The 25,468-nt window shown below is 43.7% G+C and overlaps 2 protein-coding genes across 3 annotated transcripts in view; one reads left to right on the top strand and one right to left on the bottom strand.

Annotated features, from left to right (window-relative positions):
• Positions 1 to 1,132: 1,132 nt before the first annotated feature.
• rp2 (RP2 activator of ARL3 GTPase) lies at positions 1,133 to 10,757 on the bottom strand. Its single transcript, XM_053636870.1, has 5 exons — positions 10,300 to 10,757; positions 7,681 to 8,349; positions 4,031 to 4,145; positions 3,230 to 3,315; positions 1,133 to 2,697 (listed from the first exon to the last, which is right to left on the bottom strand). Exons 1-5 carry the CDS (start codon positions 10,456 to 10,458, stop codon positions 2,614 to 2,616), a joined length of 1,113 nt encoding a protein of 370 aa, XP_053492845.1. The 5' UTR covers positions 10,459 to 10,757; the 3' UTR covers positions 1,133 to 2,613.
• A 6,573-nt stretch (positions 10,758 to 17,330) lies between these two features.
• Positions 17,331 to 25,468, top strand: part of slc9a7 (solute carrier family 9 member 7) — a 57,357-nt gene continuing 49,219 nt past the window's right edge. Inside the window, exons 1-3 of one of the 2 annotated variants that reach the window (XM_053635754.1) lie at positions 17,331 to 17,772; positions 21,618 to 21,820; positions 24,492 to 24,569. In XM_053635754.1, the coding sequence (XP_053491729.1) occupies positions 17,490 to 17,772; positions 21,618 to 21,820; positions 24,492 to 24,569 (564 nt within the window). In that variant the 5' untranslated portion in view covers positions 17,331 to 17,489. The remainder of the gene's footprint in view (positions 17,773 to 21,617; positions 21,821 to 24,491; positions 24,570 to 25,468) is intronic. The other variant, XM_053635755.1, reaches the window with a different exon arrangement.

The raw sequence follows: 25,468 nt of genomic DNA, 5'->3' as shown, positions 1-25,468 counted from the left end.
TACCAGCCCACGGAGATGATGAAACTGTCACGTCACACGCCGCAAGAGTGACGTTAAAAGCTGCGTGGAGAGGAGACGGAAGGCGGAGAAACTTACGGAAGTCCGTTTCCGGCGCGGTGGATAAAAGTAAACTTAACCGCGACTTTCTTTCTCACAATTGCAGGTTTGAATCTCGCAATTCTGACTTTTTCTCGCACTTTGAACGTCCACGTGACATTTAGTGAGTTACAGAGAATTCACTGACAAAGCACTGATCGTTCTCTGTAAATAGGTGTAAAGGTACTGTACTGTAAGAACAACACTCATCAGCTAGTCAAGACAAGGAAAACCGGACGCTAACGCGCACTCGGTACTCGTCACTTCAGGTACTGCGGCAAGTGGACGTCTACATTGCAAGGGGGAGAAAGAAAAAAAAAAATCAGAAATGCGAGATTTTAACCGTAAAATTGCGAGAAAGTCAGAATTGTGAGATTTTAAACCATAAAATTGCGACAGTGTCAGAATTGCGAAATTTTAAACCGTAAAATTGCGAGAAAGTCAGAAATGCGAGATTTTAAATCGTAAAATTGCGAGTCAGAAATGCGAGATTTTAAATCGTAAAATTGCGAGTCAGAATTGCGAGATTTTAAACCATAAAATTGCGACGGTGTCAGAAATGTGAGATTTTAAACCGTAAAAATTGCGAGAAAGTCTGAATTGCGGGAAATAAACTCGGAACGAGTTTGCGATATGTATTCATAACTGCGAGAGTTAAAGTCGCAATTATCTTTTAAATTCTTTCCCTCTGCGGCGGAAACAGGTTTCCATAGAAACTACAACAGTGCCGAAAAGAAATTACAGAGCACGAAGTAACGACCCGAACAGGTTCATGAAAATCGGCGGTTGCGAAAACGTATTTTCTTTCGCAGTTAAAATGTTGAATGTTTGTATAAGTGAGTGGGCGTGGCCTGACCGTCTCGAACGTATTCAGATGTGCATTTTGACGTGGTTTACCTTTATCCAGATATAATCCTGATTCCTGATCCATGAAGCAACAAAGTGGAAAGGGCCTCGAGACACACGTGTGAACGCGTCAGACAAAAAAACATCATCATAATAATAATAATAATAATACTGAGTCATACTGTAATAAAACTCTACCAAAGAAATTATATATATTATAGATAAATCACAGTGTACATTCATTTCTACAAAACTGCCTCATACAAACAACAACAACCACCGATAAAACATACAAAACTACATTAAAACATCACGCTGTGTTTTTTTCATCTGTACAAAAACTGATTCTGTTCACAGGAGTAAAATCTTTTTCCGTATAAAAAGAGACAGCGTTACAGAGCAGGTACAATCTGATTGGCAACACATCATCTTTAGATACTCGTTTCTATAAATAACTCGGATGATTTGTCCTCTTTAAAAAAAAAAAAAATAATCATCATAAAAAAAAGAAAGAAAAAAAGGGGGAGAATAAAGTGTCCAAGCAAAAAGAGGAAAAAGATATTCAGCATCAGCGTTCCGAAAACAACGCTTCTCTGTGCGAACACGTGCGCTTCCGGATTTACAGACAGAGATTATAGACAGAGATCACTCATCTGCACGTACGGTTAAATAAATATCTACAGGCTTTGACTCGTTTTCAGCATGACTGACAAAGCAGTGACGTTACAGTCTTTTCACTGGCACGTGCTTTCAGAAATTCAAGAAAACGGAGAAGAAACAGCATAAAAAACATCTAACGTGGAATTTAGCAGCAGTACAGTAAAACAAAATAAACAAACAAATACAGTAAATAGTTGTTTAAACCAGGGGTTGTCAAAAGTTTTAGTCAGGAAGCCATCTTGATGTTTTAAAAAAAAATATATATATATATCAATCAATCAATCAACCAATCATGGACGTGCTCAGTACGGAATAAAATTTGATGAACCCAATACAAATACTGAAATATTTAGACTCATTATTTAATTATTTATTCGGGTCAGATCACGGAAATCACAATTTGAGCGAGGTGGTGCGATTCCGGTGTGAAAGTGAATCGACTCACCTGTAAGTGAATCGACTCACCTGCAGGGAGTGAATCAAACACGCCGTGTGCGTCGCGCTACGGGCAAAAAGAGGAAATAAACGTTTTGAACCGGTTATTAATATCATTATCGAATCGTTTCTTTAGCGCCGCCGGCTCTGCGCTCGGGTGATTTGTGAGATTTGACTCGGTGAGATTTGACTCATTAAAAGGTGCGCTGTTTCATCCGAATGATTCGTTTCATTGTGTGCAGTGTGAAACGAAACCAAACGGATCAAAAGAATCAATTTCGCTCTGATCCGGATTGAGTTCTAATGCGTTTGCATTTCGTTAAATATGGTAACTTGGATAATGGTGGGTTGTGATTTCCGCCACCGCGACCTCCTGAACACTAGGGGTCCATAGAGAACCACAGGTTTAAACCAACCTTTAAAACGAGAGACAGAGAGAGAGCGAGGCGCGAGTGGACTCTGCGTTCGCTTAATCACTTTCACAGCTAGATCATGAACTCTAGTTCACTTCTAGTTCGTATCGATGAACGTAGAAAAGTTAAAAATGTGTGTATTAAAAACCGAGTTCCGGTCCGCTCACAGTCCCAGCTGCATGTCGGCAAAGTTGAAGAAGTTGTCGACGTCCTGCGAGGCTGAACTTTTGTTCTCAGAAACAAACACCTGTGAAGAGAACATTTCTTTAAAAAAAGTACACTACACGTATCAACATCCATGTTGTTTTTTAAACCAAATCGCTGCTTATGATGTCATCAGCACACGACTCTGACTCCTCCCCCTCCTGAAAATCCTGATGTGCAGGCTGCGTATGAATAATAATAATTCACGACGGTACATAGGAGTTACTGTTGCACGCCGATGTCGGTTCCCGAATCCGACGTTACCGGCTGGAAACCAGTCACCGACTGGCACTCCGTCGCAATTTTCCCAGCGTGAAGGATACTCCCAGTTCCCGAGTTTAACAGGAATCCCAAGGGCGTGCATTCGTCTTTGGGAAACTGTATTTTGGGATTTAGGGAATGGGATTATACACGACCCGGTGAGAACACATCACCTACGGACATTACGGGCTTCGGCGCGACAGCTTTCGGATCCGGAAGCGGACACGTTGAGTCGGAGGCGCGTACTGATGACATCACAGAGCCACGAGCGCTGAAATGTTTATTCGGGAGCACGTGACTTGTTCCGTAGTTACCTTTGTTCCGCTGAACACCTCGTTGGCGATGATCCTGCAGGCTTCCACCACGCCGTCTCCGTTCAGCTCGAGAGCCACAACGGGACCTACACACATGCACACACGCACACACACACTTTTATTCTGTCCTATTTTAAACCCTCCTCCTTTACTTTTACCTTCATCACGCACTTCAGAGGATCTATAGGACATGTTTTTAATCTGTTCGGGTGAATTAATTCGCGTCCACGAACGACAGGAGATCTTTTCTTTAAATCAGCATTTTTTTTTATCCGTTTATAGTTACATTTAACGCCTCACTCGCATTATAGCATGTAACGCCTCCGACCCGACACTGGAGACTCCTTCCATAACCTTCACCATAATGATTTCTTTTTTTAGTCGGTTTCTAAAGCAGAGCGTCCTACGTACGCACGGTTACTATAGAAACGACGACGAGTGCGTAAATAAAACGCGTTATAAACAAAGTTCCGTGCGCGTCTTCTCCCCAGTCGGATTCAAGAACTCACCCGCGCCGTGGTATAACGATGACATGTTACGTCGTGATCGCACAGACGCTGACCCGCCCGCCGTCGTGGGTTTTTTTTAAAAAAAAATTTCCGATGACTCAAACGTAAGCAGGTGCTCAAACCTCAACTTCCTGTCTCTCTGCTGCTTAACATGCTTGAAAGTAGGTGTGACGCTACGCTAGGATTAAAAACAACCTCGGGTTTGAGGCACAAATAAACAAACAAACAAACAAACCCATCATTACACCCATTAGAAATGATACGTTGTGGTAAGACGGAAGACGTCTCTGACCTTTAGCCGTCCAGTCGGCGAGGTCCTCTGCGCTGTTCTGGAACACTCTGCTCACGTCTTCGGGACGCATGGACACCTCTTTGGTCTGGACCAGGACGAAGCCCTTGGCAGTCACCTGCACGTACGGAACAAAAAATTACAGAAAAGTTTCTTCGACGTATGCAAGTCGAATCTGGAGACTTGATCTCCCCAGACTCAGGTCCCAGGGTTTGTTCTCAGTTACCATGGCAACCATCCATCCATCCATCTTCAACCGCTTTATCCTTTTCAGGGTCACGGGGAACCTGGAGTCTATCCCAGGGAGCATGGGGCACAAGGCGGGGTACACCCTGGACAGGGTGCCAATCCATCGCAGGGCACAATCACATACACACTCACACACCCATTCATACACTACGGACACTTTGGACACGCCAATCAGCCTACCGTGCATGTCTTTGGACTGGAGGAGGAAACCGGAGTACCCGGAGGAAACCCCCGCAGCACGGGGAGAACATGCAAACTCCACACACACAGAGCCGCGGGAATCGACCCTGGCGGTGTGAGGCGAACGTGCTAACCACTAAGCCACTGTGTGACCATGGCAACCATTCAAAAGAAAAAGAAAAAGAAAAGAAATAGGTTAGGAATACACATTAAAAACACACCACGCGGGGTTGTGCTATTCCTGGAAACGGAATTTTTTTATCCGTTTACAGTTACATTTAACGTTCTGTGAAACAAGACGGTTCCTTTTCTCAGTTCCGTCATAGCAGCTACAAACCCCAAAGCGTTCCCTCGCCAGCCTCTCGGTTTTCTCCCTCTCCCTTTTTACATTTTTTTTTCTTATCGAGAAACCACCATGCCTAAACCCCTCCATCCTGAAAGAGGTCATGCCCAAAAGTATGTGCACCCCTGACCATCCCGCCCTACCCCCCCATCTCCCCCGCCCGTTGCCACAAAGTTGGAACGTTCACCAAGAAGAACGACACACGAGCGAGCGTGATGATCGAGTGTCTGCAAACTTTTACATTCGTTTTGACGTGGACCAGGTGATTGTGACGGGTTAGGGTTTAGTCTTCACGGTCGTGTTTCTAATGTAATGAAGAAACGATGACTTCAGCGAGTGCTGCTGTAAAATCGTTGAGTGTCGAATTTCACGCTGAAATCATTGCTGTCAGTTTCCCCTTATGACGAAAGCTTCCTGTTCTCAATAATAAAAAAGAACAGCGAGAGAGAGCAAGTCCTTTAAAGGGCACGTACCACAGAACTGGTATGAATGTTCTTGTTTTTATGTGATGACTAAGAATTAAAGACACAAAAACAGACTGTTGTTTTAGTGCTCATGGATGCGGGTGTTGTCTCGGTGTACGGGGACGATGACACGGTTCCCTTTTTTCCTCAGGTTTTGAGCAATAATCAGATTTACATTTACGTGTCTTACCGACAAACACACCCCAACTCAGACCCCGCTCAAACCACCCCCCCCCCAGATCCCGCTCAAACAGCCGCGCAGACACCCCCCCAGATCCCGCTCAAACAGCCACTCAGACCCCCCCACCTGCTCAGACCCCACTCAGACCCCCATCCCCCAGACCCCACTCAAACACACCCACTCAAACACCTGCTCAGACTCCCACCCTCCAGACCACGCTCAAACACCCACTCAAACAGCCGCTCAGACCCCCACCCCCCACAGATCCCACTCAAACAGCCGCTCAGACCCCACTCAAAAACACCCGCTCAGACCCCCCCACCTGCTCAGACCCCGCTCAGACACCCGCTCAGACCCCCACCCTCCAGACCCCGCTCAGACCCCCCCCGCCTGCTCAGACCCCACTCAAAAACACCGGCTCAGACGCCACCTCCCCACTCAGACCCCGCTCAAACACACTGGCTCAGACCCCCACCCCCCCAAACACACCCGCTCACACACCCGCTCAAACACCCGCTCAGAAATAATGAATAGAAATGAATTACAGATATTTTTCGTATATAAAAGCGCTCACACTTGAAGTGTACAGTTACAGTATAATTAGATTCGGAGTAGCTTTACCCCAATATATTACAGTCACTTTAATCACTGCATCTGGAAAGCAAATATCACACACTGTCTGTCTGTCTCTCCGTCTGTCGGTCTCTCCCTCACTGTCTGTCTGTCTCTCTCTCCCCGTGTCTGTCTGTCTTGCTCTCGGTCTCTCTCTCTGGGTGTGGTAACTGTGAGAAACATTTCATTTCCCATTGTGGTTAATAAACGTCCATCTTTTGAAAATAACACATCAGCCTTTTTTTTTATATATATATATATATATAGCTTTAGGGACATTTTAGTAAAAAGGAAGTTAGAGAAGTTCCCCGGAGGAAGACGAGGCATGTGATCATATTTCGTGTTAAGACACGTTTAGAATGTCAAAGAAGCGGCTGAGAGTTAAGAGGAAAGTCTCAGTTTAAAATAAGTTTACTAATAATAATAATAATAATAATAATAATAATAACAGTAAGAGCCTGCAGATGTATGTTAGGTTAGTAGATGTCAACTCCTGCTCTTAAACAAGATTACTACTTTGAAGTGTTTTTGATTTAGTGTCACTCACGTGTCACTCACGATAGTAATTAATCTGCTTTAAACCTCTTTACGCTTTTATTAAAACCGTTTTAATCATCTTACCAGCTCCAACTCCATTTCATTCATTTCTAAGGAGGAGAAAAAAAAAAATCCAGAAATGAATTTCATTCCATCCTAACGTCTACTCTTTTCTTCCCCCGTTATTCATCAGTCACGCTTTTCCACGCGGATTTATTCGGAAATCGTCCGTACGTGCGTTCGCACGACAAATTCAGGGGGTGTTCATACGGACCCCGTAACGTCGTCAAAAACCGCCCGTGGCCTACTCGTGTTCCTGAGCATGTGTGAATGTACGCGTGTAAGTAGTCTAGCGCGTGTACGCCTCGACTTGATGGACTTCCAAGCGTATGATTCACGTGGATCTCTGCGCTTGCACGTGGGGAATATACCGTCTGCTTTAAACGATGTATTTATTTAGGTTTACAGCATTTAGCACACGCCCTTATCCAAAAACACATCCTCACGCCTCGCTACGGATCGACAGCACCATCGAGAACGTTTCAAGAAAACCAGTCGTTTTATTGTACTGCCATTAATTAAAGAATATTTTAAGAAAAGAAAGAAAGAGAGAGAGAAAGTCAGCCGATACACACCCGTACATTAAGACGAATAAAACTAATCGTTCGACGTTGAGAAAAGAAATGGCGGACGGAGGATTTACGGATCGTTTTTAATTATTATTATTAATTATATATTATTAAATATTTGTATTGGCAACTTAAATAACAAAAATAACTTCCACTTCTGTTTTTCGTCTGTCCTTAGCGCGATTGTTCGTTTCATACTCCCAGTTGTCCTTGCGCACGACCTTTTATGGAGTTTTGTGGGCGTCGCTAAATGCAAATGAGCTGTGCCTGGAACACGTGTCGCGCTTTACAGCTGAAGCTTTTGTACATTCGGCGGAAGAGTTTAGTTTCACGCAGGTCTTTACTGAAAGATCGAGAAACAAACTGAAGTTCCTCACGGAAATGCTGAAATAAACGTATTTTATGTTAACGGAACGTTTCTCGTTCAGCGGCGCTCTCCACCCTCCTACACCCTTTACCTCGTCGATGAGCTTGCGAGCGTTGGCCGTGGTGTAATCTCCAGCGAAGAAGACGAACAAGCAGGACTCCTCGCTCTCCTTTCTCCTCCCTCCTTTGGTCAACGGGATGATGCTGCGGTTCTTCTCAGCGGACACGCGGACGCCCTTAAACTCCGACTCGGGATCCGGGAGAGGAACGTGCTCCGACACGGCGGCGTCCTCGGCCAGTAGGCTCCAGTTGGTCTCGCCCGACACGGGCGTGAAGTCGTGGATGTTGCTCCAGTTGTTGTTGAAGATGCTCAGCCCCGCGTCCTTGAAGTGGAAGGCCAGCTCGGGGTAATAGTACTGAAAGCAGCCGAACTTCATGCCTGTAGAAGACTCGATGATGGGCTGCGTGGCGCAGCACAGAAACACGTCCATTTTCTTGCAGTCCCTCGTGCGGAACTGCTGGCACGCCACCACGCACTTAACGTCTCTGCAGTTTCGGAAGAAGACGCTGCCTCGGACGGGGCCGAGCACGACGCGGCAGTTGACGCAGTCGTCGACGTTGACCGCGGCCGAGTGGTCGAACACGTAGATGTTACAGTTCTCGCATTCTTGGATGATGAACTGCTGGCCGTTCAGAGTTCCGGGCAGACGGCCCACGGTCGCGTCCTTCAAACCGCTCAGCGTGAAGTCCTTCGGATCAACCTGCATGACGAGAGGAAGATGACACGATGCGGTCAGCGATGTCGGGCTAAACCTCGGCTAGATTTTATTGTTCTGCGTGTTTTTTGTTCGTTTGTTAAAACGAAAAAGGTTTCGTTTTCGGTTTTGACAAGTGACGAGAGAGAAGAGCGAGCGAGCACTTCCTGGAGTGTTAAAAAATACCGTAGATACTTCAGTAAGAATTACCTCACCCCACATCCGTGTGTAAAGCTAACCCGGTCCGAGCCGCGCGTAAGTGTGGGTCGATCTGACACGGCGCGTCGGTATCAGGGCGGACGCATGTTGTCCACGTCAACCCGCCGTCATGCCTCGCTTTCCTTAAACGTCAGCTAGCAGACATTGTACACGTAATATCATATACATATATTTATATACATGATCAGACGCAGCTTAGCGTGCTTGTGTAATAAAATGACATGCGTGTTGTTGGGTAACATTCTTAACGTTTTCACAGAACCTATTTAAAAGATGTTTTGCCAGATGTTTCCGCTTAAGGGAAGGAATCCCCGCTAGAGTTTTCCCTTCTCGTGCACGAATTAAAACCTACGTGTATCAGTTGTACAACACGTAGCGAATAAAAACGCTCAGAACGTTACAAAGCGCCGACGCTGGCGACTCCTTCCGTGAACATCTCCTTACAGAAAACTCTTCAGCGATAGAAACTTCGATTCGCACTGGAAAACAGGACCTGCACGCTCGAAAACATCTGCGCAAGATGGATTATTTGTACGCGTCACAATACGTTCGGTCATAAAGTTTGAAAACGGACAGGCCTGCCCTCGATCGTTGTGCCGATTTTGGTGCAAGCGCACTCGCTACATACAGCACCGGGGAAAAATATCGCAAGAACAACTCGGATTTTTAATACGTGGGATGAGTCAACCGTAACTCGTGAACTAATTTACCAGTGAGATCACCAAGCAGGAAGTGAGGCAAGATCTCAGCAACGGCTTGACGTATTACTGTGGACTTCCTCCATTTTATGGTAAAAGGAGGGGCCGGAAAGTGCTTTGCCCCCTTAATCGCTGCAAGTTGCTTTTATTTTAGGGATTCAGATCTGGCAAGACGCACCGTTCACGTGTCAATACGGACGAAAACGTCCCCAGTGAAGCCCATTCAAACTGCAATATTTAATCCCAGTGACGTTTAAGCATAAAATCACGCATTCTGTGTTAACAGGCTTTGATTTTGTTGACGTTTCAAAACATTGAATTTTTTTTTCTCCCTGAAATACTTCTTTAAAAATTGGCAATTTTTCACACAAACATACTACGATCAGGGCTGATTATATCCCGTCAATCAAAAGGAGGGGCGGGAAAACACATCGGATCCGTGCTGTGTGTAAAGATGTCGTCTCTCTCTTGTGTGGTATCACTTTGTCATCGAGTCAATTTTATTTATTTTTTTGGCCAATGCTGGATTAAATTTTTTTTTTTTTTTTTTAAATAAATCAAGATTAGGTCTCTTGATTAGGACATTTGAATGATGACGACCCCACCCCCCAAATCTCCACCCATTTTCACACAGTGGAAACCCATAAAGTGTTTAATAATACAACAACATGACTGACAGGAAGCTCATCCTAACACAAACAAGGATTCCGGACCGGAACGCGGTTTTCCGAACGGGTTTTCTCAGCCATTAATACACTTCTGCTAAACCCAGGGCCTGACACAGGCTTCTTTTAGCATGTTCTATGTATCTTTAAAGTTATCTGTACAATTAGGAAATTTAGAAAATTAACTAAGGCACCTTTAAAGCAATGCAGTCATGTCCACAGGGTTAACATTAGGATGTTAAGGCTCATTAGGAGTTCATATTAGCCGTATGTTTTGGACACAAGAGGCCTCATGACGCCAATTAGCTCCATCTGTTTTTAGAAAGCTTAAACAGGAGGTTCATTATCTCTCTCTCTCTCTCTCTCTCTCTCACCTTATCCCGTTTGTCCCAGCTGTACTGTTTGGGTTCCTCTTGGTTACCGTTGGTGTTGTTGGTTTCAGGAGCGTTATTACTCGTAGAGACTTCCGAAGCCAGCGCAGGGTCTTTATCCGGAGATTTTCTCCTTGATTTTTTCGAGAAAAAGCACCCCATGCTTCGAAAATCACCTCTTAATTTGAAAATAACTTTAAAACACCCCCCACCAGACACCAGCAGCACTTCGTCACACAGCCGCGTCGACCTAACAAATCACTAACGCCCGTAAACCAGAGCGCTTCCCGTTTCCTAACGCTCGCCCACCCAGCCAATCATCAACCACCTAGCGCTCGAGCACAGAGCCAGCCAATCATCAACCACCTAGCGCTCGAGCACAGAGCCAGCCAATCACATGCGCTCTGCTCTCTGCAAGTACTCTCCTCGCGTACGACTCCCATGGCAACTCATTTGCATATCTCTATCTCTCTCTCTCTCTCTCTCTCTCTCTCTCTCTCTCTCTCTCTCTCTCTCTCTCTGATTGGATGATACGTGAGCGGTAAAAAGAACCGTTCAACATAGTGATTCTTTTGAGTGATTCGAGTCACTAAAATGATTCGTTCAGGATTCCATTCATTTGCATGACTGACGTTTGTAAATTTGTGAGGTTATTTCTTATCAAGTGAGACATTCTGTGGAGTGGAATGTTTTGCAATTTGAAAAGAATTCGGGTAAACCGTTCAACATAGTGATTCTTTTTTTTTTCCTTTTTTTTTTTTTTTAAGTGAGTTGAATCACTAAAATAATTCTTTCAAGATTCAATTAATTATGCATGAATGTGAATTATAAAATTTGCATGACTGACGTTTATAAATTTGTGAGGATATTTCTTCTCATATGAAACATTCTGTGTCGTGAAATGTTTTGGTTCAACATATTGATTCTTTTTTTTTTTTTTAAAGTGATTCGAGTCACTAAAATGATTTGTTTAGGCTTCAAATAATTTGCACGACTGACGTTTGTAATTTTGTGAGGTTATTTCTTATCACGTGAGATTCTCCAATCATCCATCCATCTTCTATACCGCTTTATCCTTTTCAGGGTCGCGGGGGAACCTGGAGCCTATCCCAGGGAGCATGGGGCACAAGGCGGGGTACACCCTGGACAGGGTGCCGATCCATCGCAGGGCACACTCACACACACACTCACACACCCATTCATACACTACGGACACTTTAGACACGCCAATCAGCCTACCGTGCACGTCTTTGGACTGGGGGAGGAAACCGGAGTACCCGGAGGAAACCCCCGCAGCACGGGGAGATGGATGGGATGGATGGATGGATGGATTAACTAATTCGCACTAATCTGGATGGCTGCAGCTCTAATTTGCGTATATATAAAATCTATTTCTTATTCAATTAAACATCCTGTTAATTCCATGTAGGTAAATGTTTACATACATTATAAATGAAGGATTGTTTTGACATTTCTACATTTACTATTAGTATATTTTGTTTTGCAATTTGAATTATGACGGTTTCATTTCCCTGTAAATGGCTTTAAGTGGATTTCTCAGCCTGAACAGAAACCGAAACAAATCTCTAGCAATGCCACCACATGAAAAGAAAAAAAAAATGAATAAGAGACATCTGACACGCTTCTGGGGTTTAGACAGAAACAGAGCGGTATTTTGAACATGACGCCTGATTATGCACATGTATAGTTTCCTTAAACACCTTCTGAGGTGCCATTTGAGTTTCGGTGATGTTACACGTGTGTAAAATAAAGATAATAACCATGTTAAACACGGATAAAGTGTCCTTAACAACAAGCCGTGTCCATATTTTAAAATACCTTGACGGAAGTTATGCAAGTCTGCTCTTGGAATTCCAGAAAGGTGTCGAATGTATAGAAATACCTCGGCCTTGTTGTTGACGGCTTGTGAAGTGGTGCGGTGTTTCCTTCTGCTCGATGTGAGGCAAAATTGCCCATTTCAGGTTTATGTAGACACATCACACCATTTTGTATATGGGACAGAGGGTCTTCCATACATATCTGGAACACCTGTACACCTGCACATCTAATCGGCCAATCGTGTGGCAGCAGCGCGGTGCATGAAGTCGTGCAGATACAGGTCAAGAGCTTCAGTTCTAACGTTTACTTCAAACATCAAAGTCTGATCTCTGCGACTTTAACCGTGGCCTGGTTGTCGGTACCAGATGGGCTGGTTTCACACACAACAGTGTCTAGAGTTGACACAGAACAGTGCGAAGAACCAAAATCTTCGAGTGTGCGACAGTTACGTTTACGTTTACATCTGTTCGTTCAGCAGACGCTTTTATCCGGAGCGATTTACAAATGAGGAAACACAAGCAAAGCGATATATCCAGTTCCGCGCCTTGTTGATGACAGAGATGAGAGAGGAAAATGGCCAGATCGGGTTCGAGCTGCCAGGAAGGATATAATAATAACTCATATAATCACTCTTTACGTCCGTGATGAGCAGAAAAGCATCTCAGCATGCACAAAACATCGAACCTCCAGGTGGATGAGCTACAACAGTACAAGACCACATCGGGTTCCTCTGGTGTCAGCCAAGAACAGGAATCTGAGGCTATCATGGGCACAGGGTCCTTAGATTAGGGAAAAAATTTCCATTCTTCCAAAAAAAAAAAAAGCACAGGATGTTTTTATTTGGTTTTCCGCACCGTTTTGTGTAAACTCTGCAGACTGTTGTGTCACAACAGAGATCAGACTTTTTCTTCATTCTGATGTTTGATGTGAACATCAAGCCAAGCTCTTGACCTGTATGGGTATGATTTTATAGGTGTTTTTCTGCTCACCACGGTTGGAAAGAGTAATTATTTGAGTTACTTTTCAGCTTCATCTGGTCTCACCGGATGTTTTCTTTATTGCTGAGCCTGTTGTGTGTGAAAATCCCACACGAGCAGCATCTGAAATATGCAGAGATGCCTCACGGTGTTCCTTTAGCAACTCTTATGGCCTTAATTCTTTCCACCAGAGGCCAAAAAATGGTATTTGTGCCTGTGTTGAGCACTGAATTTATTTGTGATGTCACAATCTACAGTCGTGGTTAATGACTCATATGAACGAAGACACTCGGTGCTTTAAGAATTTGCAGTTTTTCAAAAGTATTTCTTCTTTTTTTTTTTTAACACAGAATGATTTACGATCAAAAAAGCTTTTTTAGTTGTGCTGTCTGTTTTATCTCTATACCCGTCTTAGGCCCTGTTTACACGAGTGCGAAAACGGTCCTCGTCCACGCCGGCGTTTCCGCTGCGTTTCAGAAACCATCTCCGTCCACGCTACACGACCGAATACGCACGTCACATGACCATTCATGCACACTGGGCATGCGCATACAGTATAAGTGTAAACAGGAAGTCGGTTGCTAGTCCAAACCGGCGTTCCGTGTAGGTCTAACGCCGCTCGAAATGAGATTCGTTGGCGATCGGTCTAATCGTAGCTCGCCTCTTGCGCATGTAGCAGCTGCGGTATTCGTGTTGTCTCTGTGTTGATGTGTATACGATCGAGGAAGCGTAACGGTCATACGGTAAGGGTTTGACGAATCAGGGAAGGATACGCGATGATCCAGAAGACCCGATCAGGGTGTGAATGTGGGCGGAGCCACATCTTCGTTTTCAGAAGTCTTCGTTTTGGTCCGTTTACACTGAAACGCGCGTCCGGAGTTTTCAAACTAAAACGGGGTCTTCGGCGTTTCCAGAAGTCTCCGTTTTCGAGGGTGGAAAACGCTGGAGTAGTCTAGACCAGGGGTTCCCAAACTTTTCCAGGGCAAGGCCCCCCAAATGGCATTAAAATTTGATCGAGGCCCCCCTTTTACAAGATGTCTTTAAAACACATTAAAAATACAGACTTCTGAATATATCCCCCTTTTTTTAAATAATAATTACATCTTAACATTACATTACATTAGGAATTGATTGTGTGTGTGTGTGTGTGTGTGTGTGTGGTTATCTGAGAGTGAGAAAGAGAAAACATACATTTATTTATTTTTCACACCAAATTGTTGAGGACCCCTGGGCGCCCCCTGGCGGCCGCCACTTTGAAAACCACTGCACTAGATTGTCACTGCTTAACATTCATTTTTTTCAAGCCGCCCATACACCAGAATTTGCTTCTTTTATAAACTGATATATCACCGAAACACAGGAAATGACCTTAATAAATATTTTTTGAGCAAACCCAAAGTAAAAATGTAATCAATTGTCAATCTAAAAAGTGTATTTAATCAGAAGGTTTGAGTGAACCTGTTACTTATTGCTCAATTCCTCATATTAAAAAATGCTGACGCTGGATTTTAAAGATTGCTTTTGGTGAAAAAAGGAAACATTTTAAGCGTTAAAAAACCGATGACTCTTCGTTTCATTTTCATATAAAGGAAACTGCAACGTCCTGTTTGTTCATGCGTGCGACTCAGAGTCAGATTTCACTGTTACTAAAACATACTGTGTATTAAAGCAGATATGATCAGGTCCTGTTACAGTGGAGTAAGTCCATTTTAAAGGAGTGGTATGTCAAGTTTGAGTGTTTCTAGAGCAGAAATAGTATTATGATCTCAACCATCATATAACATCATCTATAACATCATCATGTGATATGTAATATATACGGCTTACGTGGTTTATTGGCTGTGAAAAATTGTCTTTATTGTTGAACGTTTTGATCTTTTGTTCAAAAAAATTCACAAAAATACTCTGCTGTCATGGATCTCAAACAATTGCAAACACAACACTGGTTTATCCAAAAAAAAAGTGTTAAATATAGGTGTGCAAGAATTATTGGCACACTTTTAGTAAATATTTTGTGCTAGCTCCCTTTGCCGAGATAACAGCTCTGAGTCTTCTCCTATAACGCCTGATGAGGTTGGAGAATACATGGCGAGGGATCTGAGAGCGTTCCTCCATACAGAATCTCTCCAGATCCTTCACGTTTCGAGGTCCACGCTGGTGGACTCTCCTCTTCAGTTCACCCCACAGGTTTTCTATGGGGTTCAGGTCAGGGGACTGGGATGGTCATGGCAGGACCTTGATTTTGTGGTCAGTAAACCATTTTTGTGTTGATTTTGATGATGTTTTGGATCATCGTCCTGCTGGAAGATCCAACCACGGCCCATTTGAAGCTTTCTGGCAGAGGGGTCAGGTTTTCATTTAATATCTGTTGATATTTGATCGAGTCCATGATGCCATGTATCCTAACAAAATGTCCAGGTCCTCTGGCAGAAAAACAGCCCCGAAACATTAAAGATCCACCTCCATATTTAACCGTGGGCATGAGGAACTTTTCCATATGGCTACCTCTCTGTGTGCTCCAAAACCACCTCTGTGTTTATTACCAAAAAGCTCTATTTTGGTTTCATCTGACCGTAGAACCCGATCCCATTTGAAGTTCCAGTAGTGTCTGCACACTGAAGACGCTCGAGTTTGTTTTTGGATGAGAGTAGAGGCTTTTTTCTTCAAACCCTTCCAAACAACTTGTGGTGATGTAGGTGACTTCAGATTGTAGTTTTGGAGACTTTCTGACCCCAAGACGCAACTAACTTCTGCAGTTCTCCAGCTGTGATCCTTGGAGATTTTTATCCACTCGAACCGTCCTCTTCACAGTGCGTTGAGACGATATAGACACACGTCCAATTCCAGGTCGATTCATAACATTTCCAGTCGACTGGAACTTCTTAATTATTGCCCTGATGGTGGAAATGGGCATTTTCAATGCGTGTGCTATTTTCTTATAGACACTTCACATTGTGTGAAGCTCAACAACCTTTTACCGCACATCACAGCTATATTCCTCGCTCTTACCCATTGTTATGAATGACTAAGGGAATTTGACCTGTGTTACCTCATATTTATACCCCTGTGAAACAGGAAGTCATGCTTGAACAATTTCCTGTTCCTAGTCACTGAGGTGTACTAAAAATTTTTAAAATATCAATGGGAATATACTTCAAATATATTTTTCTCATATGAATTCATAGGAGTGCCAATAATTGTTGCACACCTATATTTAACAAATATGTTTTGATAAACCTGTGTTGTGTTTGCAATTGTTTGATATTTATGTGAATTTTGTTAACAAAAGATCAAAAGGTTCAACAATAAAGACAATTTTTTAAAATAAAAAATTATTTAAAAAAAATACCTTTAATCCCCAGTGCAGTGTCTGTCCACACGGGGGCGCAATGCTGATTAAACACTTCAGCTCTGAGTCTGATTTCGAACTGTTTGATTCCAGACATTTGGAATCGACTCTGATTCTAAGAGTCGATTCTATAGAACATCTTTCTCAGTTCCAAAAACATAAACCGCAAGACAGAAAAGGAGATCTTGTTAAATGCGCAGTGCATTAATAAGAAAGTACATGTAATATAATTTCATTAATAAGTAGGTCAAATAAAAGACAAAGTACCTTTATTTGATTCAATTTGAACATTTATTCACACATTATGAAGAGTTGACGCTTGTCAAATGACCTTAGAGCCTTAGAGACGGTAGCTTTAATACACTGGAGCATCGGTGACCTTGTTTTATTGTAATCCACTGTACATTTTTGTAATACATGTTTTATTTTGGGTTTTTTTCCCATATTTTTCTTTAAGCAAATTAATTTCAATGTGAGCTTCTGAGTCGATTTACAACTCCCGACACCTGTAATTGGAGATTCGAATCTCTTTCCATCAAAGAATCGAATCTATTTGGAATCGTCTCTGAAGCGAAGACGTCGATTCTATACACTGAAACAAAGTTTCCGAAAGTCGATCTGAAACTGTACCCCATCCACTGCGCAGTATTTATGCAAATCAGTTTCACTGTATGGAATCGACTCCACAGCGTCGGAGTCGATTCAAAACTCATAACGCCTGTAATTGGAGATTCGAATCTCTTTGGTGTCGACTCTGAAACATCGGAGTCGATTCCATACACTTGAACTCATTTTCCGAAAGACACTCTGAAACTGTACCGTATACACTACGCAGTAGTCTTCAGGCAAATAAGCTTTAGTGTCTGGAATCGACTCCAAAGCTTTTGAATCGATTCACAATCCCCAAGCAGTGCGACCGAAGAGTCGAATCTCTTTGGTATCGACTCTCAGCTCGAGTCTCGTTTTCTTGACAATACCTTGCAGTAGGCAGCACCACGGCCGCGGAGGGAGCTTTAGCATCACGCACGATGGAGGCAGCTATCAGCCCGAAGCCTTGGAGGAACCTCTGGAGGAGCAGCTCAGGGCTTGTGGCTGTAATATTGTTGTTAAGCCGTGCGGCTTGGGTAAGAGCGGATGACGGAGCGATGGAGGAGCTGGCCACGGAGAAGGAGGCAGAGGAAAGTCACCGCCAGGACAGCGTCAATTTACTCACGTTTATTTTGCTGCTGACGCTGACCATTTTGACTATATGGCTCTTCAAACACAGGCGAGTGCGTTTCCTGCACGAAACCGGCCTGGCTATGATTTACGGTAAGAAATTACGCAGAAAAAAACCCCCTAAAAATGCACGCGTTAAATCTTTTACCGTGATTCTGTATTAGCGGTCTCATATGAATGACGTTGACTAGCCTGCTAGCTGCTGCTAATCCCAACATCAGCGCAGACTCTTTTGAACACCAAATGACACCGAAAAATAAATACAAATCATATCCAGTATGTTCATGTTTAATGTAAAAAAATTTTTTACATTTAATTCTCAAGTCACTTTGTGTTTTCCGGATTTGGACCCTGCTAACCAGTTTTTAGAACGTTCTAGTACATTGAACGTAGCATGTAACGTTAAATTAGTTCCTAATGCCTCTCAACGCGACATTTGAGCATTATGGATTTATTTATATTCATGGCGGTTCTTTTGTATAAAATAAATATTCGACATTTCGATATTTTCAGTCAACAAAACAGTTCTGTGGTAATAATGTAATGTTAATTGCGTTTTTTTCGGGTGAAGTCCTTGGAGACCGTGTTGAACGTTGATGGTGCGTTCACGTGCTCCTTGAATTAACAGTCACTCTGAGTTTAAATTCCTGCTCAGGGCTGAAAGTGTTGACGATGATGATGATGATGATGATGATGATAATGTGCAGATCTGGGGAAGTAGGTCGCTCAGGAATACTCTTTTTGTTTTAATTTGACGTTTTTGTTACATAGAATGCAGGATGTTTAGGCTTGCTAGTAAAAGGAGCAAATGTAGAGCAGCATTAAAGGGGGAAAAAATGAATTTTTAAATGACTGCTGTTAGGAAATATTATTTTATTAGGAAATAATCAGTGACCGGTTGGTGTGATGATTATTTTCCTCGAACGGTACGTCATGATCTGATTTATTCCTCTTATGCCAGAGCAATTTGCCATCGATTACATAATTTCTTTTATTTTTAATTAAAGAATGTCATCTTTCTTTCTTAAATTCTGTTTCATAATCCTCATTACTGTAAACTTTCTCCATTCAGTGGGGGCGTTTGGGCTGACCCTCTGTGGGGGCGTTTGGGCTGACCCTCTGTGGGGGCGTTTGGGCTGACCCTCTGTGGGGGCGTTTGGGCTGACCCTCTGTGGGGGCGTTTGGGCTGACCCTCTGTGGGGCGTTTGGTCTGGATATGGATGCTGTATTGTCCAGCCGTACTGCTGAGGATGGTGAACGTTTACGTGGATCGTGAGTTATACAGAAACGTTACGTTTAGCTAAACATCAGCGCCATGAAGACTCAGCGGTGTTTTCTGTATCGATGCAGATTTTCTCAAATAAATAATCCGGATTCATCCAGAAATGGATTGTTTTTGCTTCATACAGCATGTGTGTGTGAGTGTGTGTGTGTGTGTGTGAGAGTGTGTGTGAGTGTGTGTGTGTGTGTGTGTGAGTGTGTGTGTGTGTGTGTGTGTGTGAGAGTGTGTGTGTGTGTGTGAGTGTGTGTGTGTGTGAGTGTGTGTGTGTGTGTGTGTGTGTGAGTGTGTGTGTGTGTGAGTGTGTGTGTGTGTGTGTGTGAGTGTGTGTGTGTGAGTGTGTGTGAGAGTGTGTGAGAGTGTGTGTGTGTGTGAGAGTGTGTGTGTGTGTGAGAGTGTGTGTGTGTGTGAGAGTGTGAGTGTGTGTGTGTGTGTGAGAGTGTGTGTGTGTGTGTGAGAGTGTGTGTGTGTGTGTGAGAGTGTGTGTGTGTGTGTGAGAGTGTGTGTGTGTGAGAGTGTGTGTGTGTGAGCGAGTTTTCAAGGTCACTGCTGTTGGCTTAGAGTGTGTTGCTGGGACTAACCCAATTATTAATAGCGCCCCATGCTGATTTACACCTGTGACCTTACCGCACACACCACACGCACCATTAACTTCCTGTAGTGTGTGTGTGTGTGTGTGTGTGTGTTAGTCATTACATCGTGATAGTGAAACAGCCTGTTAAGGAGAGTGTGTGTTTTTCCAGCTCACCTACACTACAATAACTGTAACCGAAAATGGACGAAAAGTTTTTTTGTTGTTTTCGTTTTTGTAAGCAAAATATACGATCACACTTGAATTCTCAAATCTGATTGGTCAGAAGGCATGGATTGTTTTTACATTTACATTTACATTTATTCATTTAGCGGACGCTTTTATCCAAAGCGACTTACAAATGAGAAAATACAAGCAAAGCGATGTATCAAGCGGAGAACAACACAAGCAGTGCTACTGTACACGATCCGTTAGCTGAGTTCCAGAAGAAGCAGAGTGCGCAGAGTCGAGGTGTAAGAGCCAGAGTAATTATTATTATTTTTATTTTTTTATGAGTTGGTTAGGTGTTGACGGAAGAGGTGGGTCTTTAGCTGTTTTTTGAAGATGGTGAGAGATTCTGAGGTCCGGATTGAGGTCGGAAGTTCATTCCACCACTGAGGATCAGTTAGTGTGAAGGTTCTGGAAAGGGATCTTGAGCCACACTGAGTAGAATCTACTAAGAGTCGGTCGCTGATCGATCGCAGATTGCGTGAGGGAACGTAAGCCTTCAGGAGAGAGTTGAGGTAGGGGGCGCTGTTCCAGACAAGGTCTTGTAGGTGAGCGTCAAGGCCTTGAATTTGATGCGGGCGGCTACAGGAAGTCAGTGGAGGGAGATGAAGAGGGGTGTGACATGGGTTCTCTTGGGCTGGTTGAAGACGAGGCGTGCTGCAGCATTCTGAATCATCTGAAGGGGTTTGATGGAGCTGCTGGGAGACCCGAGAGTAGTGAGTTGCAGTAGATCAGGTTTGAGATAACAAGAGCCTGGACTAGTATCTGTGTAGCAGCACGGGGAGCTTTTTGGTTTCATGGTGAAATGAAAGCTGTGTTTTGGGGGTTATTTGAGAGAGAGAGAGAGCGAGCGTGCGAGAGAGAGAGTCTGGCGAGAGAAGGAATGTTTATTGAAGCTGTAACGTAAGTGAGGACAGGAACTCGTCTCTCGGACCTTCCCCAACATTAAGCCTCTCTGTAAAAGGTTCAGATGTGTGGCGTGTCATAAATCCGTTAATAAATTAAATGTAATTGTTGGAAAATCTCTCTGGAATAAGCGGAATAGCACGCTCTCTCTCATCACCCCGGCGGGAATTATTTTAAAGTCCCCATGAAATCAAAATTGAAGTTTCGTGTCTTTTCACACGAATATGTTCTCTATAAGCTAGTGCGTCCAAAACGATCACAGAAATCACATTTAGAAGATATTCTCTCTCTCTCACACTCTCTCTCACGCTCTCTCTCTCTCTCACGCTCTCTCTCTCTCTCACGCTCTCTCTCTCTCACTCTCTCTCACTCTCACTCACACTCACACTCTCACTCTCACTCTCTCTCTCTCTCACTCCCTCACTCACTCACTCACTCTCTCTCACTGTCTCTCACTCACTCACTCACTCTCTCTCTACCCCCGATACGGAGCAACGATTTTAATGACATCATTCTGCACTGCAGGTTTTTCTCTCCAGTCAAATGCATTCTAGAATCTGAAGTGTCCTGCCCCCAACATACTAACAGTCAAGTACGGCTTAGGTAAGATAGGCTGTGAGGTAAGATAAACGCTATTGGCTATTTTCAAAGGGGGAGGAGCCACACGATATGTCCCGCCCTGACCTCCTGTTTCATTGGAAGTTATTTCACGGGGATGTTATAATGTTATTAGCGCTATGGTCTATCGTGTTAATCGTTAGGTAACGAAGGTCGGCGTTAGCTACGCTTCTGTGCGTTCTTACCGTGCAATTTGGCTCAGTTTTTTAGAGAGGATAAAATCGTATGTGTGTGTTTTATATTTATTTTTTTAATCTTAATTCTTGGATAAATTTCGGAATCCATCCAGAGAGAGAAACGCTTGAACATGTTCTCTCGCTCTCTGCGTGTGGTCAGGTCTGCTGGTGGGCGTGATCCTGCGCTACGGGATCCCTTCGACCAGTTACCACCATCAGACTCCGCCCAGCTGCGCGCTGAAGGAGGGGCCAGTCAGCACGCTGCTGCTCAACATCAGCGGCAAGTTCTTCGAGTACACGCTGAAGGGGGAGATCAACTCCCGAGAGATCCACAACGTAGAGCAGAACGACATGCTCCGCAAGGTGAGGCTGAAACAGGAATAAATAAATATTGCGGTTTTTTGTGTGTCTGTCGAGAGTGGTCAGAAGTGGTACGGAATAAAACGAGCACTTCAAACGGACGTCTTTTTGATAGCTGTTTGTCAACACAGACGAGGAACATCTCTCCGCTTTCACCCTCATTTAAAAATTCCTGGATCCAGAGGATCTGAAGATGCATGAATATGCAAATTGGAAACGTTCTCCTGCCGTCCCACAAAACTTCTGCTGTTAAACTCGCTCGCGTTACTCGTAGCTCATCGCCATTTCCTCCTCGTTTAGTCTTTCGTTTGTGGTCTCAGCTGTTTATGATGCATTTTGGATTGTTTTCTTTAAAACAAGATCTTGGTGTCTGTGGACTGGTCTTAAACTCCTTTAAAACAAAAACAACCAAAATCCCACCCGCAGACACGAGTTTTCCACCCGCAGCCTCGTTCCGAAACTAGCACCAATTGCTGTAAAATCAACGTGCTTGAGAGAGTGCGCGTGCGTGAGAGAGAGAGTGCGCGTGCGTGAGAGAGAGAGTGCGCGTGCGTGAGTGAGAGTGCGTGAGTGAGAGTGTGTGTGTGTGTGTGAGTGAGAGAGAGAGTGCGTGTGTGAGTAAGAAGAGACGGGGAGAGAGAGAGGGAATTTTTAATACGAGCGTGTCCGGAGAGCTAGCGGAAGCCGAACGGGTCAAAATATATTTCAGCGTTCCCGTGACAACCCCAGTTTTTCTTCATCAGAAACATCAGCTAAGCTAACGCCCAGGATTCAGTGGGTGAAGCTCATCATCGTCATCATCATCCAGTAATTATAATAATAATGTGCATACTAGACCAGTTCACAGCCTTTGAATTGATTTGTGACCTCACGACCTGAAGACGGATAAAAGTGTCCTGTGTGAATAAAATCATTTCTCTCCTAGTACAGAAATCTGCTTTAATAAGTTTTAATTAAAGAGCAGCAAAAAAAAGTGTTTATCTTTACATTCCCTTCAGTGTTTTCTTTCTTTCTTTCTTTCTTTCTTTCTTTCTTTCCGCATTTTGACATACTTTCCGAAGTTTCTGAAGGAAACGCCGGGGTGGTTTGGGAGGGATTATGTGGGCGGGGTTCTATCCATCATTATTAAAAACGTCGTATTGTGAAGGACTGCTTGTTGTCATGCATGGCGTAACCACGCATTCTTTGTGGGGGGGGCGTGTCCCCCCCCCCCCCCCCGATGTTGAGGAAATACCAGTCTGTCCCCCGATATACAGTAGAAAATATTTCTATAAGTCCCACTTTAACGAACCCTGCCAACGGATCTGTCTTTTCTTCATCTATTCTGTTTATTTACGTCTATTCCTTTTTAATATATTTCCGTTTGTTAAGGAAAATAGGTGTGTGTCCCCCCCCAGTTGTACACTTGGTTGCGCCCGTACTCGACGCAAGTTGGTTGATATATTTGAGCAGTTCAGTGTGTAAGAAATGGAGACAGCAGCCAAGTGTAGAAAAGCGCAGCAGAACATGCGAGCTTTTTTCAGACAGTCAGTAACTAGACACCTAAATAGTAGGTGACCTTAGCTTAGAATAGAAGGCGTCTTATCATGGCTTGGTTTGTTCTTAAGAACGTCAGTTAACTGTTGATATTTGCACACCCAGGAAGCAGGCTAGGCTGACGTCAGGTCCAGTATTTAACCATTAACGTTACACTCACTTGCACATCCTCCCTCCGAGGTCGCTGTGAACCCTCACGCTGTGACAGACTGCTATAAATGCGAGTGAAAGTGAGGAAAGTTGCACAGCATTTCCTTCCTTTACACTACATTTGGGCTCAGGACAACGAAGTGATTTTACAGATGTAAGGCTCAGCATAATGCTGAGATGAGAGATGGAACTAACGTCTGAGTTGTGGCCATGTTGTAGTTCTCCATTCAGAACTAGTGATGGCGGTTTGTCTTTAGAATTAAGAAAAGAAAACTCCAGAACCCTTTACATAGCTGACACTTCAGGTTACCACTTTATATTGTTGTACACTTATTACACAGCAAGCTAAACAGCATGGTGACATTAACATCATAAATGACTCCAGGTACACAAACAGAATATTCAGTCGATCAAATTAAAATGATCATCTGAGTCAGTCATTGCTCTTCTGGGGAAATAGCGGTACCTGGTCACGATGCAGGCAGCACAGCGTTGCTTGGAAGCATGCGTGGGGAAATTATATTTACAACATGTAGTTTCATGGGTCCTTTCTGAGTCTGTTTAAAAGTCGTGATTGCGTGTTTAAATGTTAGCGCGTGTGGTTCGCCTGCACACATCTTATCTCGCCTCTGCTTGGTGTGGTGGGTTTCATGGCCGGTTGTGGAGCAGAGAATACATCTGCCCACAGGACGTCCACAGCAACCTACAATTTCCCCATGCTGTGGGAGCTTCTATCACTCAGACATCACCTGAACGCTAACTGTAATCCTACAACTATGTTCTGAATATGCGAATTTTCAGTGTCAAACTTTGGATGTTTGATCCCCCCCGATGTCCATACCATGGTTACGCCCTTGTTGTCATGGTTACGTCATAACCGGAGACCCGGTTCGACCTGATCTCGTACACACCGGCCAATCAGAACCGAGCGTTTTCATGCCGTGAGAGTACGTAACGTATCTTCTGTATATCTCGTTTGTTCCAACAGGTGACCTTTGACCCTGAGGTGTTCTTCAACATCCTGCTGCCTCCGATCATATTCCACGCCGGATACAGCCTGAAGAAGGTGAGTGTGCGCGTCGGAGCCGCGGCAGGACGCTCGGGTTTCCTTTAGTGATCCAGCGGAGCGTAAACGTGTGAAAGATCTCGAGGTTAGCGCGTCCGTGTTCTCCGTTTCGACATCGAGACCCGATACGGTTTAATCCTCTGCAGGGCGGGACGCGTAGCGTGTTTGGGGTTAGAAGTGCAGATTGGTGGCTTGTTTCAGGAACTAATCTACAGGAAGCTCAGTCCTTTCACTTCCTCTTCTTCAGTTTCGCATGCCGTGTCTGTGTGGAAAAAAATGTATGTGTTAATAGGAATAGTGTGGTGTGTGTTTGTTTGTTTGATATTTATTTATTTTTACTCCAGGTATTCCTACACATGGGCAGTCGAGGAGGGGGGGGGCGGGGAGTGAAAATTCATATGACATGCGATTTCACGCAATTTAAAAAAAAAAAAGGGATTCATTTCTGAAGAAAGGTTTAAAACGGCCGACCGTTCGAACACTGAACATTTTGTGTAACTGACACGAAACTATAATTCATGCAGGAATTTAATCGCCCCGGGTGTCTGTCTCCGTGCGATCGCGTGACACGAACCTTCTCGCTGTTACACACGGCGGATTCGGACACGCGGGTATCTCCAGAAGTATTGGCGCCCTTAGTGAAGACGGGAATAAATGTATACATTTTAAGAAACGTCTTATGTTAATTCTTTTAATCTCTCGCTTAACCATCTGAGAGAAATGGAACCTTTTATATTTTTTTTATTGTGATGAGTGATTTTTCCTCATCTCGTTGTATGTACAGTCACCGAAACCAGCAAAAAAATAAAAATAAATTAACACAAATAAATAATTAATAATAAATAAATAAATAAATAAATAAACACATATGCATTTAGTCCAGCTTATTATTATTATTA

The sequence above is a fragment of the Ictalurus furcatus genome, chromosome 11 (assembly GCF_023375685.1).
Source record: "Ictalurus furcatus strain D&B chromosome 11, Billie_1.0, whole genome shotgun sequence".
Classification (NCBI taxonomy): domain Eukaryota; kingdom Metazoa; phylum Chordata; class Actinopteri; order Siluriformes; family Ictaluridae; genus Ictalurus; species Ictalurus furcatus.
The sequence above is the reverse complement of the archived record's forward strand: the minus strand, read 5'-3'. Positions and strand labels throughout refer to the sequence as shown.

Bases quoted from the DNA above. Each gene is read 5' to 3' on its own strand.
- rp2 (XM_053636870.1), bottom strand. From the start codon at position 10,458: ATGGGGTGCTTTTTCTCGAAAAAATCAAGGAGAAAATCTCCGGATAAA. The intron at 3,316-4,030 runs GTCAGAGACGTC...GCATGTGTGTAG, and splicing joins CGCCGACTGGACGGCTAAAG to GTCCCGTTGTGGCTCTCGAG. The intron at 2,698-3,229 runs GTAACTACGGAA...TTCTCTTCACAG, and splicing joins AGGTGTTCAGCGGAACAAAG to GTGTTTGTTTCTGAGAACAA.